Below are 23254 nucleotides of genomic sequence, written 5' to 3' on the forward strand. Positions count from 1 at the left end.
ATGTTGGCAACTACGTAAACAATAATTTCCATTTCAGTGAAACTAATGATCCCGCGACTATAAACTTCAATTCTTTAATATCGGCCAAAAAAAAAAAAAAGCACACTGTTTCTCTTGGGTTTGGAGTAGTAATCAAAGTGCTTTTAGCATATCAACATCAAAATGACAAAATTTACATATTCCTGTACATGTGCAGCTACAGATGCCATTTTGTAGATTGTGGGGGTTAGTGTTTTTGGTACTTGTGCTTCGACTCATGTTCAGAATCATCCACACTGTTACAACGCTTCAAGAAAGTGTCTAGTGTTTTCTGCTTTGCAGGCCTGCTCTTCAATTGGCTAGCTGAAACTTCCAACACATTATTTTCATGGCCATCAAGCATCTGATTGTTCAGTAATTTAAAATCATTCATTTAGCTAAGGAATATTAATCATCTCTGACGCTACTAACTTCGAAATTGAGCAAATTACTATCATGCATTCATCTTTTTTAACAAAGTTTTAGAGCCTTCCCTGGCAAGAGATTTACCTGTCCCAAAGTTTCCAACTTGTTCTGTACAACATCCCTGAAAAGATACAATAATGGATGATTAAGGATCACCATCAGAATCAAAATCAATGCCTACATTATACTTGGTACACAAAAATGATAGCACACGAACATACCAAATAATGTCATCAACTGTGTCATTTGCCAACAGGTAGTATATATTTACTGAAGAAACCTGAAAACATCAACCATTCTTGTCAATGAATCAAACACAGCTTTTCGCGAGTAACAAGTATAGAAAGATGGAAAACAGAAACATATAACATGGTTTACCAACATTAGCATAAACCAATAACCATTGTAACTTCTGGTACCTGGCCAATCCTATGAGCACGATCTTCAGCTTGAATCAGGTCACCTGGGGTCCATGACAACTCTGCAAATATAACAGTGCTTGCTGCTGTTAAAGTCAATCCCACACCTCCGGCTCTTATAGATAGCTGCATAATTACATTTAAGAATACCAAAAATCAACATCACAATTGTTTCACCAATATTCTAATACTTCGAATTTAAAACAAAAGAAAAAAAAAATCAATAGTCATACTACTGCTGCTTTGATATCATCTTTATCCTGAAAATCAGTAACCAAAGCTTGCCTAGAGGTAGCAGGAGTATTTCCATCAATCCGAATGCAATGCACTTTCTTCTTCTGTAAAGTTGTTAGGACAATGTTAAAAGGATAGATCTATGTTGAGAAATTTCAAAAGAATCAAAGGGGTCTTACAAGAAGAAAATTATATATTGAATCAAGCATAGACTGATGGTGTGCAAATATTAGAAACTTGCAGCCAGCCTGCAGAAATAATCATATTAGAACGTTAGACATGAAAATACAATATGCAAAATAAATCTGACAAGAGTAACAAGAGGAAAGTGCATTTAGAAAACTGAGAAAGCCACCCAAACCAAACACATAGCAAACATGTCAGGAGTTAAAAGCAAAACAGGTGACTCTATATGATGGATAACAAATCAGATTAACTTTCAACATATGTAAGGCAATGAGTCACTGACTTGAGAATGTATATATGCTATGAGATGAATGTGATACCCCTAGGCGAATCCCACATCGACAAAGCACGGGAGAGATGCTGGGTCTGTGTATGCTCTGTCTATGGATCCCACATTGGTTAGTGGTGGAAGAATTGAATTGGTTAAATAGCCTGTGAGCTCCTTAATTGTTAAAACGCGTTTTGGGTTGCAAAGCCCAGAAGCAAACCCATGATGGACTGTGTGTCCAAAGTGGACAATATCTTGACAGTGGGCCGGGTTATTAGACCTGGGGTGTTACAAATGGTATCAGAGCAACTCCGCGTGTCCTCTTGATCGATGGTGGGGCAAACCTCAGCGAGGACGCTGAGTCCCGTAAGGGGGGGTGTATGTGATACCCCTAGGCGAATCCCACATCGACAAAGCACGGGAGAGATGCTGGGTCTGTGTATGCTCTGTCTATGGATCCCACATTGGTTAGTGGTGGAAGAATTGAATTGGTTAAATAGCCTGTGAGCTCCTTAACTGTTAAGACGCGTTTTGGGTTGCAAAGCCCAGAAGCAAACCCATGATGGACTGTGTGTCCAAAGTGGACAATATCTTGACAGTGGGCCGGGTTATTAGACCTGGGGTGTTACAATGAAGCTCAAAAACTTCATGCAAGTTTACACACCAACATCAATCTTGAATCCCAAAAGGAACCAAATAACACAAACCAGTGCATGCAGCCACAGAGCATCAAGTCTATCACACGTTTCTGTAAGTTAACTCTGCATATACTGTAGTAAAAGTACAATTTTTGGATAAAAGACGCTTTAACTTCTCAAACTTTGCAGGCCCAAAAGTAGCATTATAAAATGAATACAGGAAGGAACACAAACTATGCTCATCACTAGAATCTGATTTTATTTTTTATTTCAAAACTTAGTTGCATAAAGCTGCCTTTTACATTGATCTAAATTATGCACTGAAACAAATGAAGACAATAAAGTGATAAGAGTGGAAACAAAATACCTCAATGATTGTTTCCAGATAATCTAGAACTGCTGGGATCTTGGCTTCAGCAGAATCAGTGTATATCTGAAATACAATATAGAGTTACAAAGAATAAACAAAAGGGAGTGGGTAATAATTGTAAGATGAGAGATCCCTTATAAGGTGGCCAGAAAGGTAACAGCATGAGATTCCCGTAATTTAGAAGTCAGACAATGGCAACAAACCATGGCCTAACCCACTGCATCCAAAAGAGATCATGTTTGCCGGAGGAAAAACCTAATTATGTATAATTTGGCCAATAAAACAAATACCTTATTGATCAGATTATTCTCAGAAAACTTGAGTGATTGAATCTCCTCTTCTGATTTGCAGTTCTTAATTTTGCCTTTTATCACTTCCAACTACAAAACAAAAGACTGACATTAGCCACAATTAGTTTACCTTTCAATATATATATTTTTTGGTCTTTCAGTGAAATTTCTGAAAAGAACTTGCATAATTTCAATCAAAACCATGGACACTTTGACTACAGAGATAGCAAGACTAGTCCAGAAGAAAGACACCAGATACAATGGCAAAATCATTAACACAAAAAAATACTATGTTTGCAATATAGCTGAATCCTACATATAAAAAAAACCCCTGAGAAAATGAGAATTAATTAGGACCTATTGCTAGGTAATACAGCACAATTAATTGACCACAGTTGATTATCTCTCAATTTTCTAACAACTATATAATTGACTTCACCCAAGGACATTCAATAGATATTACAATATAACGTAGCTGACTTACCTCACGAAATAAGGCATTTATTGGTTTCATATCCTTCTCAGCCAAATCCAGGAAGACCTGTAAATTGACATTCCAATTGTTACACATAAAGATTAAAACCAATTCCATATTTACAATCAATATATGTATATTATACATAATTTGTACCTAGTAAAAATATAGCTCAGAATTTTCTGTTTACTGTGAAATTGATACTTGTTTACTATAATTCAATAGTTGGGATAGATATTAAAACCTAATTAATTAGTTAAAGCACAATACAAGAAACGTTCTCTGACTTGAGTTCCCCAAGCAAACATATCACAAATTCAGCTTCATACTATACTATATCTTCCCATTGCTCAATAATTAAACAAGAAACAAATATAAATATCAACCTGCTGCCTACGCTTTACAGGTAGCTCAGAGAGGACATCTTTTTTAAGTCTGCGGATCATCACAGTCGCCTTCATCAAATTATGCAATTCTTCATGGTTACTAGCCCCTTGATACATTCCAAATATTCCCTGGGAACAACAATGTCATTAAATAGACATGGTAGCCCAAAAGTAAGAGAGATAAAGCAGGGTCTTTCCAAAAAAATACAAAAAGAAGAAGAATTGACTTACACCCCTGCAGTATCGGTTACCATACTCATGAACACTTTTATATACATCAGGATACAAGGCTTCAAGCTGTCAAGAGTGTGAAATTTCCAAAATATATATATATATATATGTATATTTAGATGTAACTTCTAAATTGTGAAAAAAGTGAGAAACTATGATTTTCCAACTAAGCACTAAGAATAACCTGCTTGAATAGTTCAATTGGTCTGGACAAAGCAGGAGTTCCACTAAGCAGAATTGCATATTGAGCTTTCTGTAATTGTAAACACTCTATGAGGGCAGCAAAAGAGAGAGAGATCACTTCCACTATATGCTCTCTATTGAATTATTAGCCAAAAGACAATTAGAGAGTGAAATAAACATGCAGTAGAATGAAAGAATCAGTATGCTGTAGCCTGATATTTTTGTTTGCTTTATGTTTTTAACCTTATCTAATTCTATCAAATTAAACTTTGACAACAAAATTTGAGATGTAATAAAAGTACTAAGCTTTCAATTGAATTGCCACAATGTAGACACAAGCATCTAATCACAAATCATCGAGAGAGAAGACCTTTATAATCGGAATGACAGCAGTTGTCCTCTTTGCTTGAGCATTTTTTAAGAAATGTGACTCATCTGCAATCACAACCTAAACCAGAATATTTTGATATTAGGAGAATAGAAGGTCCATACATGTATCCATCCAAAGCACACAAACAAGATACAACCAAATCCAATCAGATAAAATCAAGATAGATGTCATCCATTCATTGATTAGACCCCAATGTTACTGGTAATGCCATCTCTGATGATGGATAGAAATAAGATGGTAAGGAAAAATTTAAGCCAATTGATTATACTCACCTTAAAATCAGATGCAATTAGTACATTCTGCACCTTAGGAACCACATCATAGGAGACGATGTTAAATAAGCCATCTAAATGAATGGTGCTCCTGGTGCTTGAGGATACAACAGTGAAACCACTTCTATATGAACCACCCAATTGAGACAAAACAACCTTAAAATAATTATAAGGAAATAAAATAAATAATCAAACCGATAGAATAAAAAATTCAGCTCCTAGAAGAAAAAGAATAAAAGTGATGAGAATTTGCTAAAGTTCAAGCTACAAATACAGATGGAATATATATTGCATACAACTATATCCGATGATGGGACATCCAGCCATTGCTGAATCATCTGCAATAGAACATGTACATTTAGGGTTAAAAAACCTTGTTAAAGACCAAAATCTAGAGATGATACAGCACTCACTGAAGCCCAATGCAAACGTAATGAAGACGGAGCAAGTATAAGAGCAGGCCAAAAATCACGAACACATGTAGCTATGGCAATTGCCTGCAAAAACCAAAAAATTTGAGATGCATGCTTAAAACAAAAGCAGAAGATAATATGCTATTACCATTTACTAAACTCTAAAAAAATATTAACCAACATATATGTATTGCAGGTAATAAAGTAATCTTAAATGAAGCTAGTAAAGCAGGTTTCAAATATAAAGCTATGAAGCTTCACCCATAAGCCATAAAAAATATTGGCATAGATCAAACAAAATTGCAATTTGCCTGTAAGGTCTTTCCCAGTCCCATTTCATCAGCTAGAAGCACACGCCCTCCATGCTGCAATGCAAACCTGGAAACAAAAATAAAGATCCTTAAAGAGTTCAGCAATAGGATTAAAGAGAAAAAGACTAAGGAATTTAAAAATTCTAATATTTACAAGTAACCATAAGGTTTTTCCTACAGAATTACAGCATACCTAACACCATCCCGCTGAAATGGCAGAAGTTTTGATTCAATATGGCTCGGTATCTGGTCATATTTTTCTATTGTGAAAAGGGGCAAAATAAATAAGAATTTCCTCAGAAGCAAGATGGAAGTCGACTGTACATGACTTAGCATATACCTCGCAGATCAGGAATGGCTGATGCAGCAGCGATAGCACGTTGAACCAAGGAATCTAGGTTCTCTACCTTGAATACAATATAAGGAAAACTTAAGCTTCAGAAGACACAAATGGCGACTATATAAACAATCATAACGAAAAAGAAAAAAAGCACAATTACCTCAACTTTATAGCCAGGTATTTCACTCAGAATTGTCTCAGCTGATGACAAAGAAGATATTGGAAACATCCATAACCTGCAAGTTCATTGGAAATATATCAAGCTAAAATTCAAGTCTCCAGAAAGTTCCTGAAACTGTGAAAATTGTACAACCGCGATCCCATAGATATTAAAAATAATAAATATATTGAGAGACTTGAGGGAAAGATACCTCTCTTTTGCATTCCATGTGGCTTTGGGGATCTTTCGGAAAGCACCTACTAGTACCTGGTGTCAAAATAAAGCACAGTGCAAGATCAAAATTAGACTCACAAACGTAATGCATATGATCATTAAGCAAGAGAATTGAAAGTATACTGGCTCATATGGAAACTTCGCTGCAACATTCCCGGCCGCATGAAGCAGAAATTTGACAGAGAGTTTCTGTCGTCGTTCCTTTGAGGATTCACCTACTTGGACACAAAGCCAATACAACATACCAACAGGAACCAATAGTTAGCCATAAACCAGCATAATATTCATTAAAAAAAAAAAATGAACAAAGTAACTATGAAGTCTTTAATCATCGTTATACATGGTGCACAAAAAGGAACAATTTAAAGAAACAGTAAATAAGGTCCTTAGTACGATAGGCAGTAAACAACCAGAGTTCACACTCGGAGCAACTAATGTGGGTAATACTCTGGACCCCGGAGGCAAGGCTTCTACCTGAAGCACAACATAAAGAAAAATTAGGACATATCTCATATTTAAAAAGAAAAAAGCTGATTGCAATATAAACTAACCCTATGCAGAGGCATAATCGTTAATGTTTATGATTATGACGAACGTAAAGAAACAAAATAACAGAAACTCTACATAAAGAAAAATACAATCTTTAAAAAGCAATAAAGAAAAGGAGAGAACTTTACCTTGTTAGAACGAGAATTAGAGATGGGTGTGTTTGTAGAAGTTATAGAAGGCTGATTTTTGGCAAAAGAAAAAGAAGGATGAGATTGTTGACGGTTTGTTGTTTGTGGGTTTTGATTATTACAGTTGAGAGAAGAGGAAGAGTTGTTGCGTTGAGCAATCTGTTGAAGTGCGTCTCTTTCAAGAGAATCCATTTCTTCAGCGGTTAAGTCCCACTCGTCCACTTCCATTTCTCAGCTGTCCACTCCAGCTCTAACTTGGCTCTCTGCTTTCAAAAGAACAGAGTTAGAGTTGGGAAACTGCCACTATTTTCAGACTTTTTAGACGGGAGGATAGAAGGTACTTAAAACTAAAGTAATATAAAAAAATACGTGCTCCAATGCACAGACTATTTACATCGATTTGACACTTTAGAGACCCCTTTGTCTACAAACTAGTACATTGAACATTTACATCACGGGACAAGTACTATTTCTTCCCTGAATTTTAATTTAATCGTTTATAAACATTTATTCATAAATTAATTATTATTTAAATTTTTAGTTAAAAATAAAAGTAAAATTATCATTTTATTTATAAACTTTAAAATCTTAAAATTTATATAATTTTTTTTTTAGTTTTAAAAACTAACACTTCAACTTATTTTCAAAATTTGAAAAATTTAGATTTCATTCTTAAACTTTGTTTTCTTTTTGGTTACCATCATTTCAATCGACGACTAACGTTTTTCATCTATTTTCTAGATCTAATCACAAAGTATGAGGAAACATCATCTTTTGTCATTTGAAAGACTTGATGAAGGACTTGAAAGACTTGTTGATGACAAAGGATGACGTTTCCTTATACTTTGTGATCAGTCTTCTAAACACAACAACAAAGGACGATGAAATGTCATCTTTCATCTCTTCTTCTCTATCTGGATGACGAAATATCGTCCTTCATTGGAGAAGATCTTCGCTTATTCTCGATCACCGACTGATTCCCTGAGCCACTGGAGATGAAACCTAAAAAAGGGGAAAAGTGAATTTTCAAAGTTTAATAAAGAGGGGTAAATATGAGTTTTCTAAACTAATAGGGGAAAATGATACAATTTTTTTAGATTTTAGAGTTTATGGATAAAATAATGATTTTACCCCTACCTCTAAATAAAAATTTGGACGACAATTAGTTATGAGTAGGTATTTGGATTTTTCATCTATCATGATTATGAATTTAAGATTGGAGTAAAACTTGGATGGAAAATTATCCTTTTCCCTTTATGTAATAGAAACCATTTTACTATTTATTTCGTTTTTATAGGATTACAATGTAATATTATGGGTTATCTTTTAGTTATAACACTATATGTAATTCTTTTAGACAAATTTTATATTGATAAAATACGAAAGAAATAATTGGTCTATCTATGTATCTCACATTAATTAGGGATTATGTGACGCTTTTAAACAAATCCCATATCTGTAAAACACAAAAGAAATATTGTATTTATTTGTATTTCATCTATATATTCCACATCAGTTAAAGATGAAAAGATTTATCTAATTAAATAGTTTGTGAGCTCTTCAAATAGTCAAAACAAATTTTGGATTGCAAAACTTAGAAATAAAATCATAATAGTATGTATATCCAAATATCTTGACATTGAGCCGAACTATTGGACTTAGGGGTTTTAAAACTGATTAATTGAATCTATTTGATAATTTTTTGAATTGAACCAAATTTTGAACTGAAACCAAACAGATTTAAAAATTAACCAATTTTGAACCGAACCGAAAATACCAATTAACCTAACCATATTTTTGATTAACTGGTTTTTGAACTAAAATTTAAAGAATTATCACATTTTATTATTTTTTTCATTTTTTTAAAAATATGTTTAATATTTGAATCAATATTTTATTAATTTTCTATTCAATTTTTTAAAAATCGGTTCAGTCTGGTTAACTGGCTTTGAAAATTAGACAAACTGATAACCTAACTGAAAAACCAGTTTTTCTATATTCTTGAACTGATATCCGAACTAGTTTTACAAATATCCAATTTTTTGGATTCGGTTTTACTTCAAAAATTGGTTTAATTCGATTACTAGATAATTTTAAACACCCTTAATTAGACTAGAGATGTTATAAAAATGTTACCGATAGTATTAGAGTAGTCTTATGTGTCCTCTTGAACAATAGTGGGTGTATATAATACCTTTAAGCAAATCCCACAATATCTTATGAGTTCTTTAAACTATCAAAACATATTTTTTACCTAGAAATAAAGCCACTTTAGAGAATATGTCCAAAGTTATAAATAATATCTTGACAGTTGACTGGTGTATTGGACTATGAATGTTACATTATATAATTATCTAGAATTTTGAATGTTCTAGAGGCAGTGGTGAGGAGGTGATTATATCTCCCTAACTCAATGACTTGGAGCATTCGTACGGCGTTGGTACCTCAGTAAAGGCCATATGCATGCATGGTATTGCCATAATAAGGGAAATTGCTCCGTTGTTTCGCAATTTAATCACTAAATGAAACGAGTCATGATAGTACTACTCATGTACAAGCAATTGCATGTCTCGCACCAATTCATTATGCTCACTTTGATTCTCACTTTCTTTGTTCTAACCAACTTAATTCAGGTATATAATAGACTCTTCTATTACAACTGCTCCTCATCATCATTGTATAATATATTTTTGATCACATTTTGCTCATTGTGTTAAACCAGAAAAGTGTTTCGAAATGAGGATTAAGTTGCTTCTTCTTGCAATATACATGTGGGCATGGTCTTGGTCTTGTATCTTAGCTTTCACGCCTTCTTCTGATGGGCTGATGAGAATTGAACTTAAGAAAAGGCAGTTAGACCTTAACAGTATTAGCGCTGCCAGAATAATCCCTGGAAGAGAGGTTGATACTCCTTTAAATGATCCCAAGGCGGATATAGTATACTTAAAGAACTATCATGATACCCAATATTATGGAGAGGTTGGTATTGGTTCTCCTCCACAAATTTTCACCTTTGTTTTTGATACTGGTAGCTCCAATCTTTGGGTCCCTTCTTCTAAATGTCTTTTATCTGTAAGTCTTTTCTTTACCCAATCTCAAATGTTTCGTTTATCTTTGATCTATGAGAACTACTATTCAAGTATCATTATCTGCAGATATCTTGCTATTTCCATTCCAAGTACAGGTCAAGGATGTCTAGTACTTACACTAAGATTGGTAATTTTGCCCTGCATTACTTTTTTAGGTAGAAGAGTTTGTTAATTATTATAAATAACTTAAAAGAGAAATTGTTACATATTCAGGAATACCTTGCAAAATTCATTATGGTTCTGGATACATATCTGGCTTTTTCAGCCTAGATTATGTCAAAGTTGGTGATATTATCATTAAAGACCAAGTGAGCTCTGAGTCTCTGACTTTCTATAAGGTTTTATTCTCCATTCATATATATATGTTTGTGAGTTCATGAAGTGATGTGATGTCATTTTTTATCCTTAGGAGTTTGTTGAGGTCACAAAGCAAGGATTTTTGACATTCCTAACTGTAAAGTTTGATGGGATTCTTGGACTTGGGTTTCAGGATATTTCAGTCGGTCAGGCTACACCACTGTGGTATACTTTTTGAATCAGCACAGTACTATATATGTGTTACTTAAAGTGCTGTGATAATCTCTTTAAACTCTGCTGCATTACACTTAAAGCTTATTGCTGCGTCTACAGGTATAATATGATACAACAAGGTCATGTGAGTCAGCAACTCTTCTCTTTCTGGTTCAATCGAGATCCAGATTCAAAAGTAGGGGGTGAGATTGTGTTTGGAGGTTTTGATTGGAAGCATTTCAGGGGCGACCATACCTATGTTCCTATTACTAAAAAGGGCTATTGGCAGGTCGGCCAAGAGAAATATTTTTCAACCATTCTTCTACTTATTGAGTTTAACCTCAAATCCATTCTTCTTTTCAGATTGAGGTGGGAGACATTCTTATTGCAAACAATTCTACAGGTAAGGCTCCCATTGTATTGAACTTATGTTCAATCATGACTGATTTGAATGTTAAGTAATATGTTAGAAAATTAAATGTCTTTAAGATATTCATGATTCTTTTTCTCGGCTTCCCAATTAGCAATTTATTGTTCAAAATTGTCAGGATTGTGTGAGCATGGTTGTGCAGCCATTGTGGACTCAGGGACATCTGTACTTGCTGGGCCAACGGTATCGACTTGTAGCTTAAAATTTCTTGAAGATTTATATGTTTTGTTTTTTAATTTTTCTGTGTTTTATGTGATATCCTTACTGTCTCTTCTTTCCAGACTATAGTGGCTCAAATCAACCATGCTATTGGAGCCCAAGGAATTCTTAGCTTGGAATGTAAAAATGTTGTTTTCAAGTACGGGAATGTGATATGGGAGTTCTTGGTTTCTGGGGTCCGTTTTCTGCCTCACCCTTCTTGATGATTATTTATTTACCTTCATATTAAATGGAGAGTCATCTAATAATCTGCTTTCCATCTCTGCAGATAAGTCCCGAAATTGTTTGTGTTGATATTGGACTGTGTGTACATAACGGATCTAACTATATGAGGTGACTTACTTTTTCCTCTTAATCAGTCTATGGATCATCTCCAATCCTGTGTATGAAAACCAACTTGTGATCCGTGCAGCACAGGTATTGAGACACTGGTACAAAATAAAACAAGTAAAGGATCTTCTATGAATGAGAGTGCTTTATGCACTTTCTGTGAGATGGTTGTTTTCTGGATTCAAATGCAGATTAATCAACAGAAAACAAAGGAAAAAGTATTCAAATATGTTAATGAGGTAATTTTTTATCCTGATAAGGGTATTGTGTAAGACATATGCCAGTGAAACACATATTGACTTTTTGCTAAAGTTATGCGAGATCATTCCAAACCCCGGGGGAAAATCATTTATCAACTGCGATGAAATTGAAAGCTTGCCACTTGTTTCATTTACTATTGGAAATAAGTCATTTCCACTTTCTCCTGAACAGGTCTGGATTTTCTTATTCAAAATATTTTCAGCATTAACATCCATACTCAGTATCAATTAATTTAGAACATAGTTTTTGATTGCTTCGAGATTTCTTATGTCCTTTGGGCTTTCTATTCAGTATGTTCTCAAAATAGAACAAGGATGTTCCACTGTATGTATTAGTGGGTTCACAGTATTGGATGTGCCTCGCCCGCAAGGTCCCCTCTGGTATGTCAGTGTCACTGTAACATTTGTTATTGCAAACTTAAACCTGCACCAACACCAGCACCAGCACCATTCACAGCTAACTGGTTGAAGATGATTGAGTCTGATGTATGATAACTCTGTGTGGACACAGGATTCTTGGAGATATATTTATGGGGGCATATCATACAGTTTTTGACTATGGTAATCTAAGGATAGGATTTGCAAAAGCTGCATAATAATCATTAGATTCGTGGTGGCTGCTTAATATCCAGGGATCGGTTTAGCTTACAGTAAGAATAAAGTCACTGAATTGGAAGATGGAAAAATATTTGAATGTCCAAGTATTGATGTCAATATATGTGGAGAAGATGTAAGCCATTTCATTGTGTAGTGCAAAATGACAAGAATAATAGTTTCTCCAAATGCATATACTTATAAATAATAAATAAAGGAAAATAACCACTTGAAAAAAAAGTTATACCACTAGACCAATGGCTCTGATAGAAGCTTTGCTTTATAGAAAATGCTACCAATTTTTTCATCCCGCAAACCAAGTTCTTGTAATACCACAACTTTATACATACATACATACATACATACATACATACATACTCGATTTATCACTCACAAGTGATGTTATGAGAATTTAAAATTTTATTATTTGTGATAAGGCCATGCACTACTTTAATATATATAAATTTCACATATTTCTTCTATATGGCAAACTAGCACAAACAAGGATGATATATTGGTATTAAACACCATGTAACAGAGAGTGGAGTTTGCCCAGTAAACCCAATTCAAAAATTAATAAATAAAATAAGTTAAGGGAAAAAAAAAAAATTAAGCAAAAGCAACATATATATAACTTGTTCTCTTTTGTCAAGTAGATGCAGATGCTGTAGTAGTATTTAGAAACCAGGGCTTTGGTTACTCTGACTGCGGCTTTCATGCACATCATTGCTTCTCCTACTCCCTCCCAAAATTGAGGCAACAGCTGCTGATAGTGCTGTTGTGAATTGAGAGTCATTGGCAATAACTTCACTGACTCGATCAATCATGGGTAACATCACGGGTAATTTTGGAGAAAAGTACAAGGGATGCCCCATGACTTCTGGGGGTCTATAGCAGCCATGAAAAGGAAAGGGAGTATTTGAATTAATTGTGTGTTGAGTGAGGTCAAGTGTGATTGTGGGATGTGGAGTAGAAGTACATAGAGTTGCTAATCCTGGGAAGAGGCCTGAGTTTGACACAGATGTCATTGAGCCAGAAAGCAGCATATTTGCTGCTGCAGACGTTGTATTAGCCATTGCTGTGGCTACTGCTGGTAGAGGGTGGTTGTGGTTTCCTTCATAGGTGGTAATGAGGATGGTATTGTCCTCCACACACCTTTGAACCTGTTAAAATAATGCATGCATATATAATTATTTGATACGAACAAAGGATACAGTAATTTAATTTGTAAATAAGATTGCTCTTATGGCAAGTTTTACCTGCTTTCGAACTGGACATCCGGTGGCCATACTGCAACGATAGTAAGCTCGAGGGCAAGGGTTACCCTTTGCTGTCTTTTGACCGTATTTCCTCCATTGACACCCATCGTCTGTCTGAACCCACCATGCATATTTTTTAACACGACAATCTATAGCTACATCATCATCACAAAATATTGATAGATAAAAATTTTGCAAACAGGTAATACAACTTACAGTTGGTGCAACTGAGCGAACTCTTAAGGACACTCTAGCCTTCCCACAACCTGCCTCTGGTAGTTGCTCTTCCTCACCTTTTAATTTTTCCCCACAAGGGCCCCGGGTTTGAATTTGATCAGGATCATCTTCATCCCTGGATATCCCTTTTTTCCCACCTTGAATGAACATGTCATCTTCTCTCCCTCTTGCCATTACATTCATGTTCATTGATGTTGTACACGACAACAATCTTTCTAGTCTTTTTTGTTCTAAAATTTTAGCCCCGTTAATATCCTGCTCACTAGATTGAACTTGATCTATAAACTGCCGAGTGCACAGCTTTGGTCCACAACTGCCATTCCTCTCATCCTTATGATTGTAAAATGTTTATTAATTCAGTATTTTTGGCTCATGCAATAGAGATAATAGAACAAAAATTAATTCTTCTAGTTGAGATAATCTTAGAAGATGGCCAGGAAAAAAATATATACCTTGACTTGATGATTGTTGGAAGGCTGTTGTTGCATAGTAGAAAATAGCTGACGATGAAGAGCTTGATATTTGGTTTTAACCTGATCCAGCATGATCCTCAACTTCTGGTTTTCGGCTTTCGATTTCTCTATCTGCTCTTGCAGCACTCTCACCTAAAATTTACACCACATGGAGCATTATAGAAATTAATTAACACTGTAATGAGAAATAACAACCGTACTGTACTGACTTGGGTTGAAGTACTTGAGCTTGAAGGATTATGATGTGTGGAAGTTGATGAATCAGGAGGGTTCTGGTTGTGATGCTGATTGTCATGATGGTAATCTCCATGCAAGGAAAACAAGTCTAATTCTTTGTAGCCAACAGTTGCATCACCATTTTTAGCACACTCATCATCATCACTGGCACTGCTGTACAACTTGGACGATATCATATTTCTGGATAGATGAAGTGTCTGCAGATCTAAAAAATGGTTGGTACGAAGTATTAATGGAACTTGCAATAGAAGATATGGGCTTGTTAGTTGTTTTTATGAGACAATAAATACAGTGGTTGCAAGGCAAGTTCAATGATGATGACAGGAATGAAAACTTGGGTGTATATACTTTAAAGACAAAACGACTCAAACTTGTGAAGTACCCAAGTAATCGCAAGGTCGTGTAATTTCTTTAATTATATATGCATATATATGCTTTAGCTATCATGAGGCTTGACTTATTTGGGTGACCAACCAAGTCAACTAAATAGAAATCCACCGAAATTAGAGGGCAACGTACAGCATTAACATTATTCTAATTTATTATAAAATGAACGTGACTGGAGGAAGGCTAGCATATGATCATCGTCCTGGCCTGCTGTATCTAAGGGAAACTCCACATCTCTCAGGTCCTACAAATGTTTTGTTTGCGTGTATATCAAAGGTTGACAAAAGTTTAACACCTTGCTTACAAGGTTCATGATACAACAGGTCCAGTCAAATATCAAATGTAAATAGAAATTTAGATGAGTAATGAGTGGTGGTAAAAGAAAGCGGCGCCCGAGGCCACACTCCAGGGAAGATAAGTCTATTGCTGACAGATATCAACTTGTTGTCCATTGCTGACCCTTTGAATTCCCAATCATCCCATCTCCAATTATATATATGTTAAGTCAACCCTTGCAAGACTTGACTGGTAGCCACATGAAGCCTTGGTGATGAAAATTAACGCGCCTACACCGTTACTTTCAGAAGAGTAGGAGGCTTTGCATTATGATGGTTCACTGTTCTTCCGCATTGAAAACTACAATATTATCCACAGAAGCCAATCAATGTTGCATCTTCATCTTATTTGGTTAGGGGTTTAAGCGACTGCACTAGTGCCTTACTCTTAACCCAGAATTGTTCTCCTCATGCCACACATCATATCCCATTAATCTGGCTCAGTCTTATACAAGAAATGGGTAATATGACAAATTTAGAAAGATCAAATTATACTATTCAATCATGGACTCAAATATTCACGGTTTTAAACAATTTCTGTTATGGCTGAAAAAGAGCATATACATATATATAAATCTGTTTATTAGAGACCCATGAACGTTTCAAACTTAATAAAGTTCAACAATTCTTAAACAACGGCCTCAAAAATTATGCCAATGTACTCAAGGTATGAATTGTTAATTACAACCAATCAAAGGCCAATAGAAGAAATCAATACATCCTGAATTTTTCCTTTGTCTTCTCAAAGACCTGTTCTGCTATGGCAGCCCCATTGCCATCTGCTCTTTTAATCTCCAATTGAGCTTTTTGATAGAACCCAGTTCCCCTTAATGCATCAGCAATAAAATCATCAAACCCAATAGCAATGGCTGCTTCAGCCTTGGCTCCATATACCAGCCTCTGTTTGACATCAAAGTAATATATAACATTATGTCCAACTTTGAAATTGACAGGAAAGAGAAAAAAAAGAGATGAGAAGGAGCACAGGATTTGACCTTTATTCTTGAAAGGTGGATTGCACCAAAGCACATGGGGCAAGGCTCACAGGAGGCATATATCTCACAGTCTGAGAGTTCAATCTTATTGAGCTTTTTACATGCCTGGTAACAATATATCATCACACACAATGAGGATCATTCATCCAGACTAAGGAGACACAAATAGGTGACAATTATGAAATCTTTTACAGAAGCATTAATAAGCTCAGACTAAGGGCAACACATTCATATTTTGTTAAAGCAACATTGATGAAAAGCACCAGGGGTGATGTTAAAAGCACATGAACAGATCCTCAAGGTCTGACAAACTTTTGATACTTAGATAAGAGTAAACTTGGCTACCCCTGTTAATGCTGATATAGCTATATATCTTACTCTCAATAAATCCAGAGCAATAACAGTAGCATGAGTGCAAGTATTCTCTAGTTTTGCACCTAAAAACATAGTTTTGTCAAAGTGACAATCAAAAACGAATAAAACTTGACATATTGATTGTACTGACTCCTAACATTATCAAGTTTTATTAATGAACCTTAGATTATAAATTTAATATTATATTCACTCGTATATAAAAATCCAAAAACACAAGCATTTTCCAACAAAAACCAAATATCACCTGCATATTGTTTAATCATTGAACAACATAAAGCAATCTCAACACAGACAGTCATGCATTCTCCATCAAATATGAACTCGTTTTTTTTTTTTTCAAGTTTAGGTCATGAAACTCCTATTTCACATGTCTAATTCAACTATGGGAGATGAGAACATAGGCTAAGGATATGTTTGAATAAACCACAAACAAAAATATTAGCTTGATCTTTCTTCTTGGTGCATCAAAAGAAAATCCTATGCATGTAATACTATTTCAGATTAACTATAGCTCAATCTCAACAATGAATCATGTAAGAATGTAAATTCAAAAAATTCCAAAATGGGAGTCATCAACCAATCCTAAATACAGGTCCACTATCCACAGTTTAGATATGGCTCCAATGGTTTCGAGATACATAAATAGCCAACCAAGTATTCAAACATGTAATTCATGCAATTATGGCCACCAATACAGAACTTCTACTTTCACAGTACTTTCAGAGTCTTGGCAATGGATTGAATCTACAGAACTAATGAATACCAGTCTCCTAATCAAATAAAACTCAAATCTCCTTACTCAAATTGACCCTTAGGTGACAGGCATTGGATGGGGTTCTCAGTAATGTTCCGATGTTTGACTATCGTATAAGCTAGAAAACTTCAAATGGTAAAGGTTTTCAATTGTTATATTTTTAAATAAAAATTATAAAAAAAAAGAGGAAAAATCAAAGTAATATGATCAAGACATTAGTATTCTTCCATTTAAGTGACTTGGTGAAGCTTATTACAGGGGTCAGATGGTTGAAGAAAATGGTAAACATAATTCCATGAGTACCGTTAGAAATGCCATATAGTATAGAAAATGCTAACATGTCACACCAATAACCATACTTGAAAAATGAAACATCTTGAAGCAATTATTCTAACCTCTCTCACTGCAGTGACCTCCGCATGAGCAGTAGGATCTGTGTTCTTCAAAACCATGTTGTGACAACTCACAACAACTTCATCATTACGTACAACAACAGCACCAAAAGGACCACCATGTCCACATTCAACCCCTTTATACGCTTCTTCAACAGCTTTAGTTAAGAATTTGTGATCTCTATCCTGAACAGCTGGTTGATCAACATAAACGTGATATAACCAATAAATTTCATAACCTACCCATCATTCAATAACAAATAACAGAGAATTGAACAACATTACCTTGCTGGTGTCCAGCAAATGCAGAAGCCACAGAAATAGTTCCCTCCTTCGTCTCCACCACTGCAATCATAAAGCAGGCAAGGAATATACCTTAAAGAGTAATCCAAGTTAACAACTCTCAATTAAGCCTTTAACTGGAATCAGAAGTTTATTGAAAGAATCAAATGAAACTTATGAAAGAGTTGCATTGAATTGAAGATATTAATTTATGAGAGAATCCCATTATAATTCTTGTGAGATGGTAGCGCCTTGCAGTACAAGTTTGGGTTTTGATGCAAATAGTCAAAAGGGTAACCGTGTTTGTATTTCTCTTAAAAATAGAGTGCTGGATACGATAAATAAAAGAGAAAAAGAATATCTTTACAGGTTTTTTTTTTTTCTAAAAAAAAGAGAGAACAGAAGAAAACTTTAAAGAAGATGAAGGAGTTCAATTGAAGATAGAAAAAGAAGAGAACCATTGGAAACATTGACAAGACGCAAAAAAAAAAAAGAAGAAAAAGATGGGTATTTTGATTACCATTAGCTTCTTCCATGATGATGATGAAGTGTGTGAGCGAGAGAAGTGAAGAAATGAAAGACAGTGACGGAGTGAACAGAATGGGTGTGTGTATCTTTTGAAGGAGATGCAGATGCAGGGACAGCAGAGGCAGAGGCAGAGGCAGATGCGGATGCGGATGCGGATGCCTAGAATAATAATAATAATAAAAAATTAACAATAGTTTGGAAGAGGCTCATTCAGGTCCACATGTTGACTGTTATATAATTATACGCTATTATTCATTTGCTCAATTCTTCAAGTTTTGCATCTTCTCAATGACCTTACTTATCTCATTTAATATCTTCCCTAGAATGAAAATTATTGGACATAATTTCCCTATATAAAATTATTCTTCAAATTTGAAATTCAGATTCATATTCATATGAATCATATCTGTTGAGATTTTACATGATTTTTTACCATCAAATATATATATATATATATATATATATATATATATATATATATATATGTTTTTTTTTTTTATGCCAACTTCCCGAAAACGAAGCCACCCATTGGATTTCCGGTCATAACAAGTTCCTTTAACTCCATCTCAACCCAATACCTAACCTTTGGCCCATCCCATAATTAGACATGATTCGGGTCCAGCCTGTGATTGGACCATTGTCCAGAGATTTTGTGGAGGGGTGGTGGTGGGTCCTCTCCGTTGCGTTCCCACTCTTTCAACAGAAAATGATTTCTCAGTATCTACAACGGTAGAGATTAAATCCTGACGAGAGAGAGATTTTTTAATAATAAAAAAAAATAATAATGAAGATAAAAATAAAAAAAATTTATAATAAAAAAAAGATATTTATGTGTCTCACCTCTGTCCTATTTTATTTATTTATTTTTATATTAATATATTTATTTAAAATATTTATATATTTTTATAGTTTTAAATTATTTATATTTTTAAATTTAGATTTTTTTGTATATATTAAAATAAATTATATATTATGTTTGTGATATTTAATATATTTATATTATGTTTAAAAAATAAAAAAGAGATTGAAAGAGAATTTTTTTTTTATAGAAAAATAGATAAAAAATTATTTTCATCTTAGGGATAAAGATTGATATCCTCTATACGGATGACGACAAACCCACCTCTCTCAGTATTACTGTGTTAATCTCACCAACAACGCCACTTCCAACTCCAATTGTGCTATTATTATTACCCTTAAACGACAACCAAACACAACTCTCCTTCCTTTCACCTCCGGCTCCTCCCTCCTCTTCGGTATTTTCTTATCAATTTAAATCTCCTGTTTTAGCTTTGTTTGTATTCTCAATTTCATGTCAATTCATAGCATGATAGTAGGTTTGTTCATTCAATTAAAGTTGGTTCTGTTCATCCCTATCTCTTGTTGTAATTTCAATTTGTTTTTGTTACAGGTACCCGGAACCGTATCCTCCCTAAAACTTTCTGGATTGAACCAAACCTCAGGTGTTTTTTATTATCAAGGCAAAAGATTTATGATGCTCAGGAGCAAAAGCCCCTTGTGGTACCACAAGTGCGAGTGCATACATCTGAAACTGTGAATTATTGATTCAATTTATACAGGTAAAGCATAATGAATAGGATTGCAGGGATGAAATGAGCATGAGTAAAGATCATACTTTCCAAACAAGTCAAGCATAATCATGCACTTTTATGTTCACAATTTAGCATACTTTTTAAGATTATCTCCAGCATCTTTGGCATTATCAGGCACAGGCATGTTGGCTACAAGAGTAACTCTGGAGGAAGAAACCATAGACTTGACTTGTGAGTTTGCAGGATCAATTTTCCAGAGTCGAACCTCCCACACCTGAATGGTCTTTCCAACGTTGACAGGGAAAGCCTCAGCATAAACAACATCACCAAGCTCAGCACCTTTCAAATGATTAATACTAAGGTGAATACCAGCCACTCTTCTGAATCCAGATGCCATGTGGGCTCCTATGCTTGCCAACGACTCCGCTATCAAAGCCGATACACCGCCGTGTAACACCTTGAAGGGCTGTGTTCAATAATTCATCTCAATTATTGAATCTAATAATATTAAAAAAATGACTGGAAAAGAAAATTCATAAGCTGACCTGACATGTCTTTTCTTGAACAAGAAGGCGGCCAGTGACTCTCTGCGGGGTTAACTCATCAATTTCAAACCCAATAGAATGGAGGGGTACATCGACTTTGGCTGTCTTGTAAGAGGATGAGGATGAGGATGATTCCTCCATTCTTTTTTGTTTCAACAAGGTTAGATGGTTGCTTTTATTTTGTGGTGGTAGGTGGAAGTAAGTGATTATGACATGACAATCTCCCAGCTACAATTCCAAAGTAAGAAAAAGTATATTCAGGCATTGACCTTTTCAATTCGATAAACAATTTATTGAATTACTACCAGCCACCAAAGCCATTACTTCAATTAAATTATTGACCTTCCATTCCGTTTAATATCTAATTCTAACAACCCATACCCCACTCCATCTTCTCTTGTTTCACATTACTTGATTAAAAAGAGAATTTATTATCACTACTTTTACACTCAATCCTTGGGGCATTGGTTCTTTGATGGGGATAAAACTTGTCCTGTAAAATGGTACCATAAGACCCTGAGACCATGTGCATCCGCAAAGGAGTTGATTTTCGCTAGTAAAAGGTGTATTCAAATGTAGAAAATAGAAACGTGATTCTGTTTGGCTTATATTATAATTTTTGACGGAGCTTTGAAGCTTAATTGGATCTGTGGCCGGCCTGAACCTGAAACAAGGCATCTGCTATTTTATAATGTCAAACAACACAATCATGTATATTGATTGAATCCTTTTAAGTTGACTTTATATATTCATTCCATACTATCACGCCATTTTTAAGAAATTAAAATACACCATTCATGAATGTTTACAGTAATGTGCAAGCCTCAAATTCTATCAAAAGAAGATGAAAAGAAAATGCCAAAAATTCCTGCATATGTTTTTATATTCTCAATTCAAACAATAACTTGAAGAGAAAGGGCAATCAACATTATGAATGCATGGATGCTTATACAAATGGCTAATCATTTTTTTATTATGTCTACTCATTTCACATGGAATATTTCAATCTTCAATGGATTCTATCGGAGTTAAACTTTATCAGAGGAAAAATTCAAGTAAACTCTGGCCGTTCAGTTTCAGGCAAAAGGTAGACAGCTTGAATGCACAATCAGTTTTTATATAATTGGGTCCATAGCCATGACTACCTGTTACTTAATAACCAATTCATTGCTTGCATATAAAAAAAAAAGAAAAACTCACCACAAAAACAAAAAGCTACCTTCCTAGCTTTTGAATCTGCTTCCTCTCTCTCTCTCTCTCTCTCTCTCTCTTTATTTCTGTATGTGTGTGTATATATATATATCATCATCATCATCATCTTTTCCTGCTTTTCAAAATTAAACAATTCTCAAGTACAGATAAAGTAGCTTTTGCATATATATTTGATTGGCAAACGAGAACCAACTGCTAGCTGTACTCATGATTCATGCTCTTTCTATGATATATTTAATTTCTTCCTATATATATATATATATATATATATATATATCTTCAACCTATTCTATATATGCATGGTAGCTGCATCCACACACTTTCTTGCAAACTTTTCTTTCAAATTACCTGTAGTACTAATAAACAAAAACCCATCACGGTCTTAATTATTAAACCAACCAATGCATAGTCTGGGAAACAGGGCAGTTCACACCAAAAAATTAAAACGAGAAGTGCAGCTATATGTGCTTGCTTTCTGCAAAGCAATTTATAGTTGTGTAGGATGGAGTTAGAAGGGATCTTTTAATTTGTTTGGGTGAAAAAAAAAAGGTACATGGTGGTAGGTGCAGTGAACTATTTAGGTCAATTCAAAAGTAGAGGACAATAACACTTATTCTTTCTACAAGTTTTACAACCATCATATATGTTAATCCTTTACATTTTGTCTCATCACTCAATCTTGTCCATCCAATTATTAATGGAAATACCGCTACTCGTACCTTTTTGAGAATATAAATATGAGACATTTCATGCTCATCATGCAGCTAGCGCTCTGTTAGTGCACCTGGAAGGCAGCCTTACTAAGCTTACTAGTTATAACAAACACTTCTATATACTTTGTTTTGTTTTTTGTTTGGTAGTAAGCCACAGGGTGAAGAGATATGGCCGGAGGATACAGCAGGCAAAGGAAATCATCTTCTTGCTTTTCAATCTTCAACATATTCAAGGGTTGTTGTTCTTATGGAGAGGATGACATAAGCGAGGATGGATTTTACGTGAGACGAATCTGTAAGAGTGATGAAGATGGCAGATTTTCAATTGCTGAACCGGGTATTGACCGCAAAGCTACTGCTTTCATTGACAGAATCTATGAGGGGCGTGTTTCTGTCGCTGTCTAGCTCGCTGCTGCTCTCTATCCTCCATTAATTGTTATGCTTTTCTACTTCTATTTCGTCTGGCTGATCCTTCACCTCAAGTGTGTTGGTGAGTGTATGACTATAAGACAGTAATAATAAAGTTAATAATAATAATAGTTAATCTGAATTATTGCTATATATTTTTATAATTCTGGCAAACCGCATACTTCAATCTTTGCCTAGCTAGCTCTTTCATTTTC

At 34.7% G+C, this 23254-nt stretch overlaps 5 protein-coding genes across 10 annotated transcripts; 1 reads left to right on the forward strand and 4 right to left on the reverse strand.

Moving 5' to 3' along the window:
• Positions 1-11: 11 nt before the first annotated feature.
• Positions 12-7264, reverse strand: LOC123220947 (SWI/SNF-related matrix-associated actin-dependent regulator of chromatin subfamily A-like protein 1). 4 transcript variants are annotated; one of them, XM_044643575.1, is made up of 24 exons: positions 6923-7264; positions 6656-6719; positions 6369-6460; positions 6223-6278; positions 6012-6087; positions 5852-5918; positions 5705-5771; positions 5512-5578; positions 5201-5284; positions 5084-5125; positions 4788-4943; positions 4495-4572; positions 4126-4194; positions 3942-4007; positions 3711-3839; positions 3334-3390; positions 2850-2939; positions 2557-2622; positions 1277-1345; positions 1097-1201; positions 864-989; positions 666-724; positions 529-565; positions 12-342 (listed from the first exon to the last, which is right to left on the reverse strand). In XM_044643575.1, the coding sequence occupies exons 1-24, from the start codon at positions 7148-7150 to the stop codon at positions 331-333; spliced, it is 1962 nt and encodes a 653-aa protein (XP_044499510.1). In that variant the 5' UTR covers positions 7151-7264; the 3' UTR covers positions 12-330. The 4 variants fall into 4 exon arrangements, with proteins under 4 accessions (XP_044499510.1, XP_044499506.1, XP_044499508.1 ...); XM_044643571.1 differs by having other exon boundaries at positions 12-382; positions 6923-7262; XM_044643573.1 differs by lacking the exon at positions 3942-4007 and having other exon boundaries at positions 12-382; positions 6923-7262.
• Positions 7265-9459: 2195 nt separating this feature from the next.
• Positions 9460-12543, forward strand: LOC123220533 (aspartic proteinase-like). Of its 2 annotated transcripts, XM_044642780.1 has the most exons (14): positions 9460-9555; positions 9645-9994; positions 10078-10138; positions 10225-10319; positions 10421-10533; positions 10642-10810; positions 10885-10924; positions 11070-11134; positions 11233-11346; positions 11439-11503; positions 11583-11739; positions 11813-11932; positions 12053-12141; positions 12272-12543. In XM_044642780.1, the coding sequence occupies exons 2-14, from the start codon at positions 9659-9661 to the stop codon at positions 12354-12356; spliced, it is 1509 nt and encodes a 502-aa protein (XP_044498715.1). In that variant the 5' UTR covers positions 9460-9555; positions 9645-9658; the 3' UTR covers positions 12357-12543. The 2 variants fall into 2 exon arrangements, with proteins under 2 accessions (XP_044498715.1, XP_044498716.1); XM_044642781.1 differs by lacking the exon at positions 9460-9555 and having other exon boundaries at positions 9588-9901.
• A 265-nt stretch (positions 12544-12808) lies between these two features.
• On the reverse strand, positions 12809-14924 carry LOC123221781 (probable WRKY transcription factor 31). Its single transcript, XM_044644694.1, has 5 exons — positions 14533-14924; positions 14303-14455; positions 13830-14180; positions 13614-13727; positions 12809-13517 (listed from the first exon to the last, which is right to left on the reverse strand). Exons 1-5 carry the CDS (start codon positions 14734-14736, stop codon positions 13032-13034), a joined length of 1308 nt encoding a protein of 435 aa, XP_044500629.1. The 5' UTR covers positions 14737-14924; the 3' UTR covers positions 12809-13031.
• Positions 14925-15799: 875 nt separating this feature from the next.
• Positions 15800-18820, reverse strand: LOC123220256 (guanosine deaminase-like). 2 transcript variants are annotated; one of them, XM_044642352.1, is made up of 5 exons: positions 18601-18820; positions 18084-18173; positions 17802-17992; positions 16278-16382; positions 15800-16182 (listed from the first exon to the last, which is right to left on the reverse strand). In XM_044642352.1, exons 1-5 carry the CDS (start codon positions 18614-18616, stop codon positions 15994-15996), a joined length of 591 nt encoding a protein of 196 aa, XP_044498287.1. In that variant the 5' UTR covers positions 18617-18820; the 3' UTR covers positions 15800-15993. The 2 variants fall into 2 exon arrangements, with proteins under 2 accessions (XP_044498287.1, XP_044498288.1); XM_044642353.1 differs by having other exon boundaries at positions 18084-18143; positions 18601-18816.
• Positions 18821-20139: 1319 nt separating this feature from the next.
• On the reverse strand, positions 20140-20890 carry LOC123221669 (1,4-dihydroxy-2-naphthoyl-CoA thioesterase 1). Its single transcript, XM_044644555.1, has 2 exons — positions 20707-20890; positions 20140-20627 (listed from the first exon to the last, which is right to left on the reverse strand). The coding sequence occupies exons 1-2, from the start codon at positions 20845-20847 to the stop codon at positions 20283-20285; spliced, it is 486 nt and encodes a 161-aa protein (XP_044500490.1). The 5' UTR covers positions 20848-20890; the 3' UTR covers positions 20140-20282.
• Positions 20891-23254: the final 2364 nt, after the last annotated feature.

The sequence above is a fragment of the Mangifera indica genome, chromosome 7 (assembly GCF_011075055.1).
Source record: "Mangifera indica cultivar Alphonso chromosome 7, CATAS_Mindica_2.1, whole genome shotgun sequence".
In the NCBI taxonomy this organism is placed as follows: domain Eukaryota; kingdom Viridiplantae; phylum Streptophyta; class Magnoliopsida; order Sapindales; family Anacardiaceae; genus Mangifera; species Mangifera indica.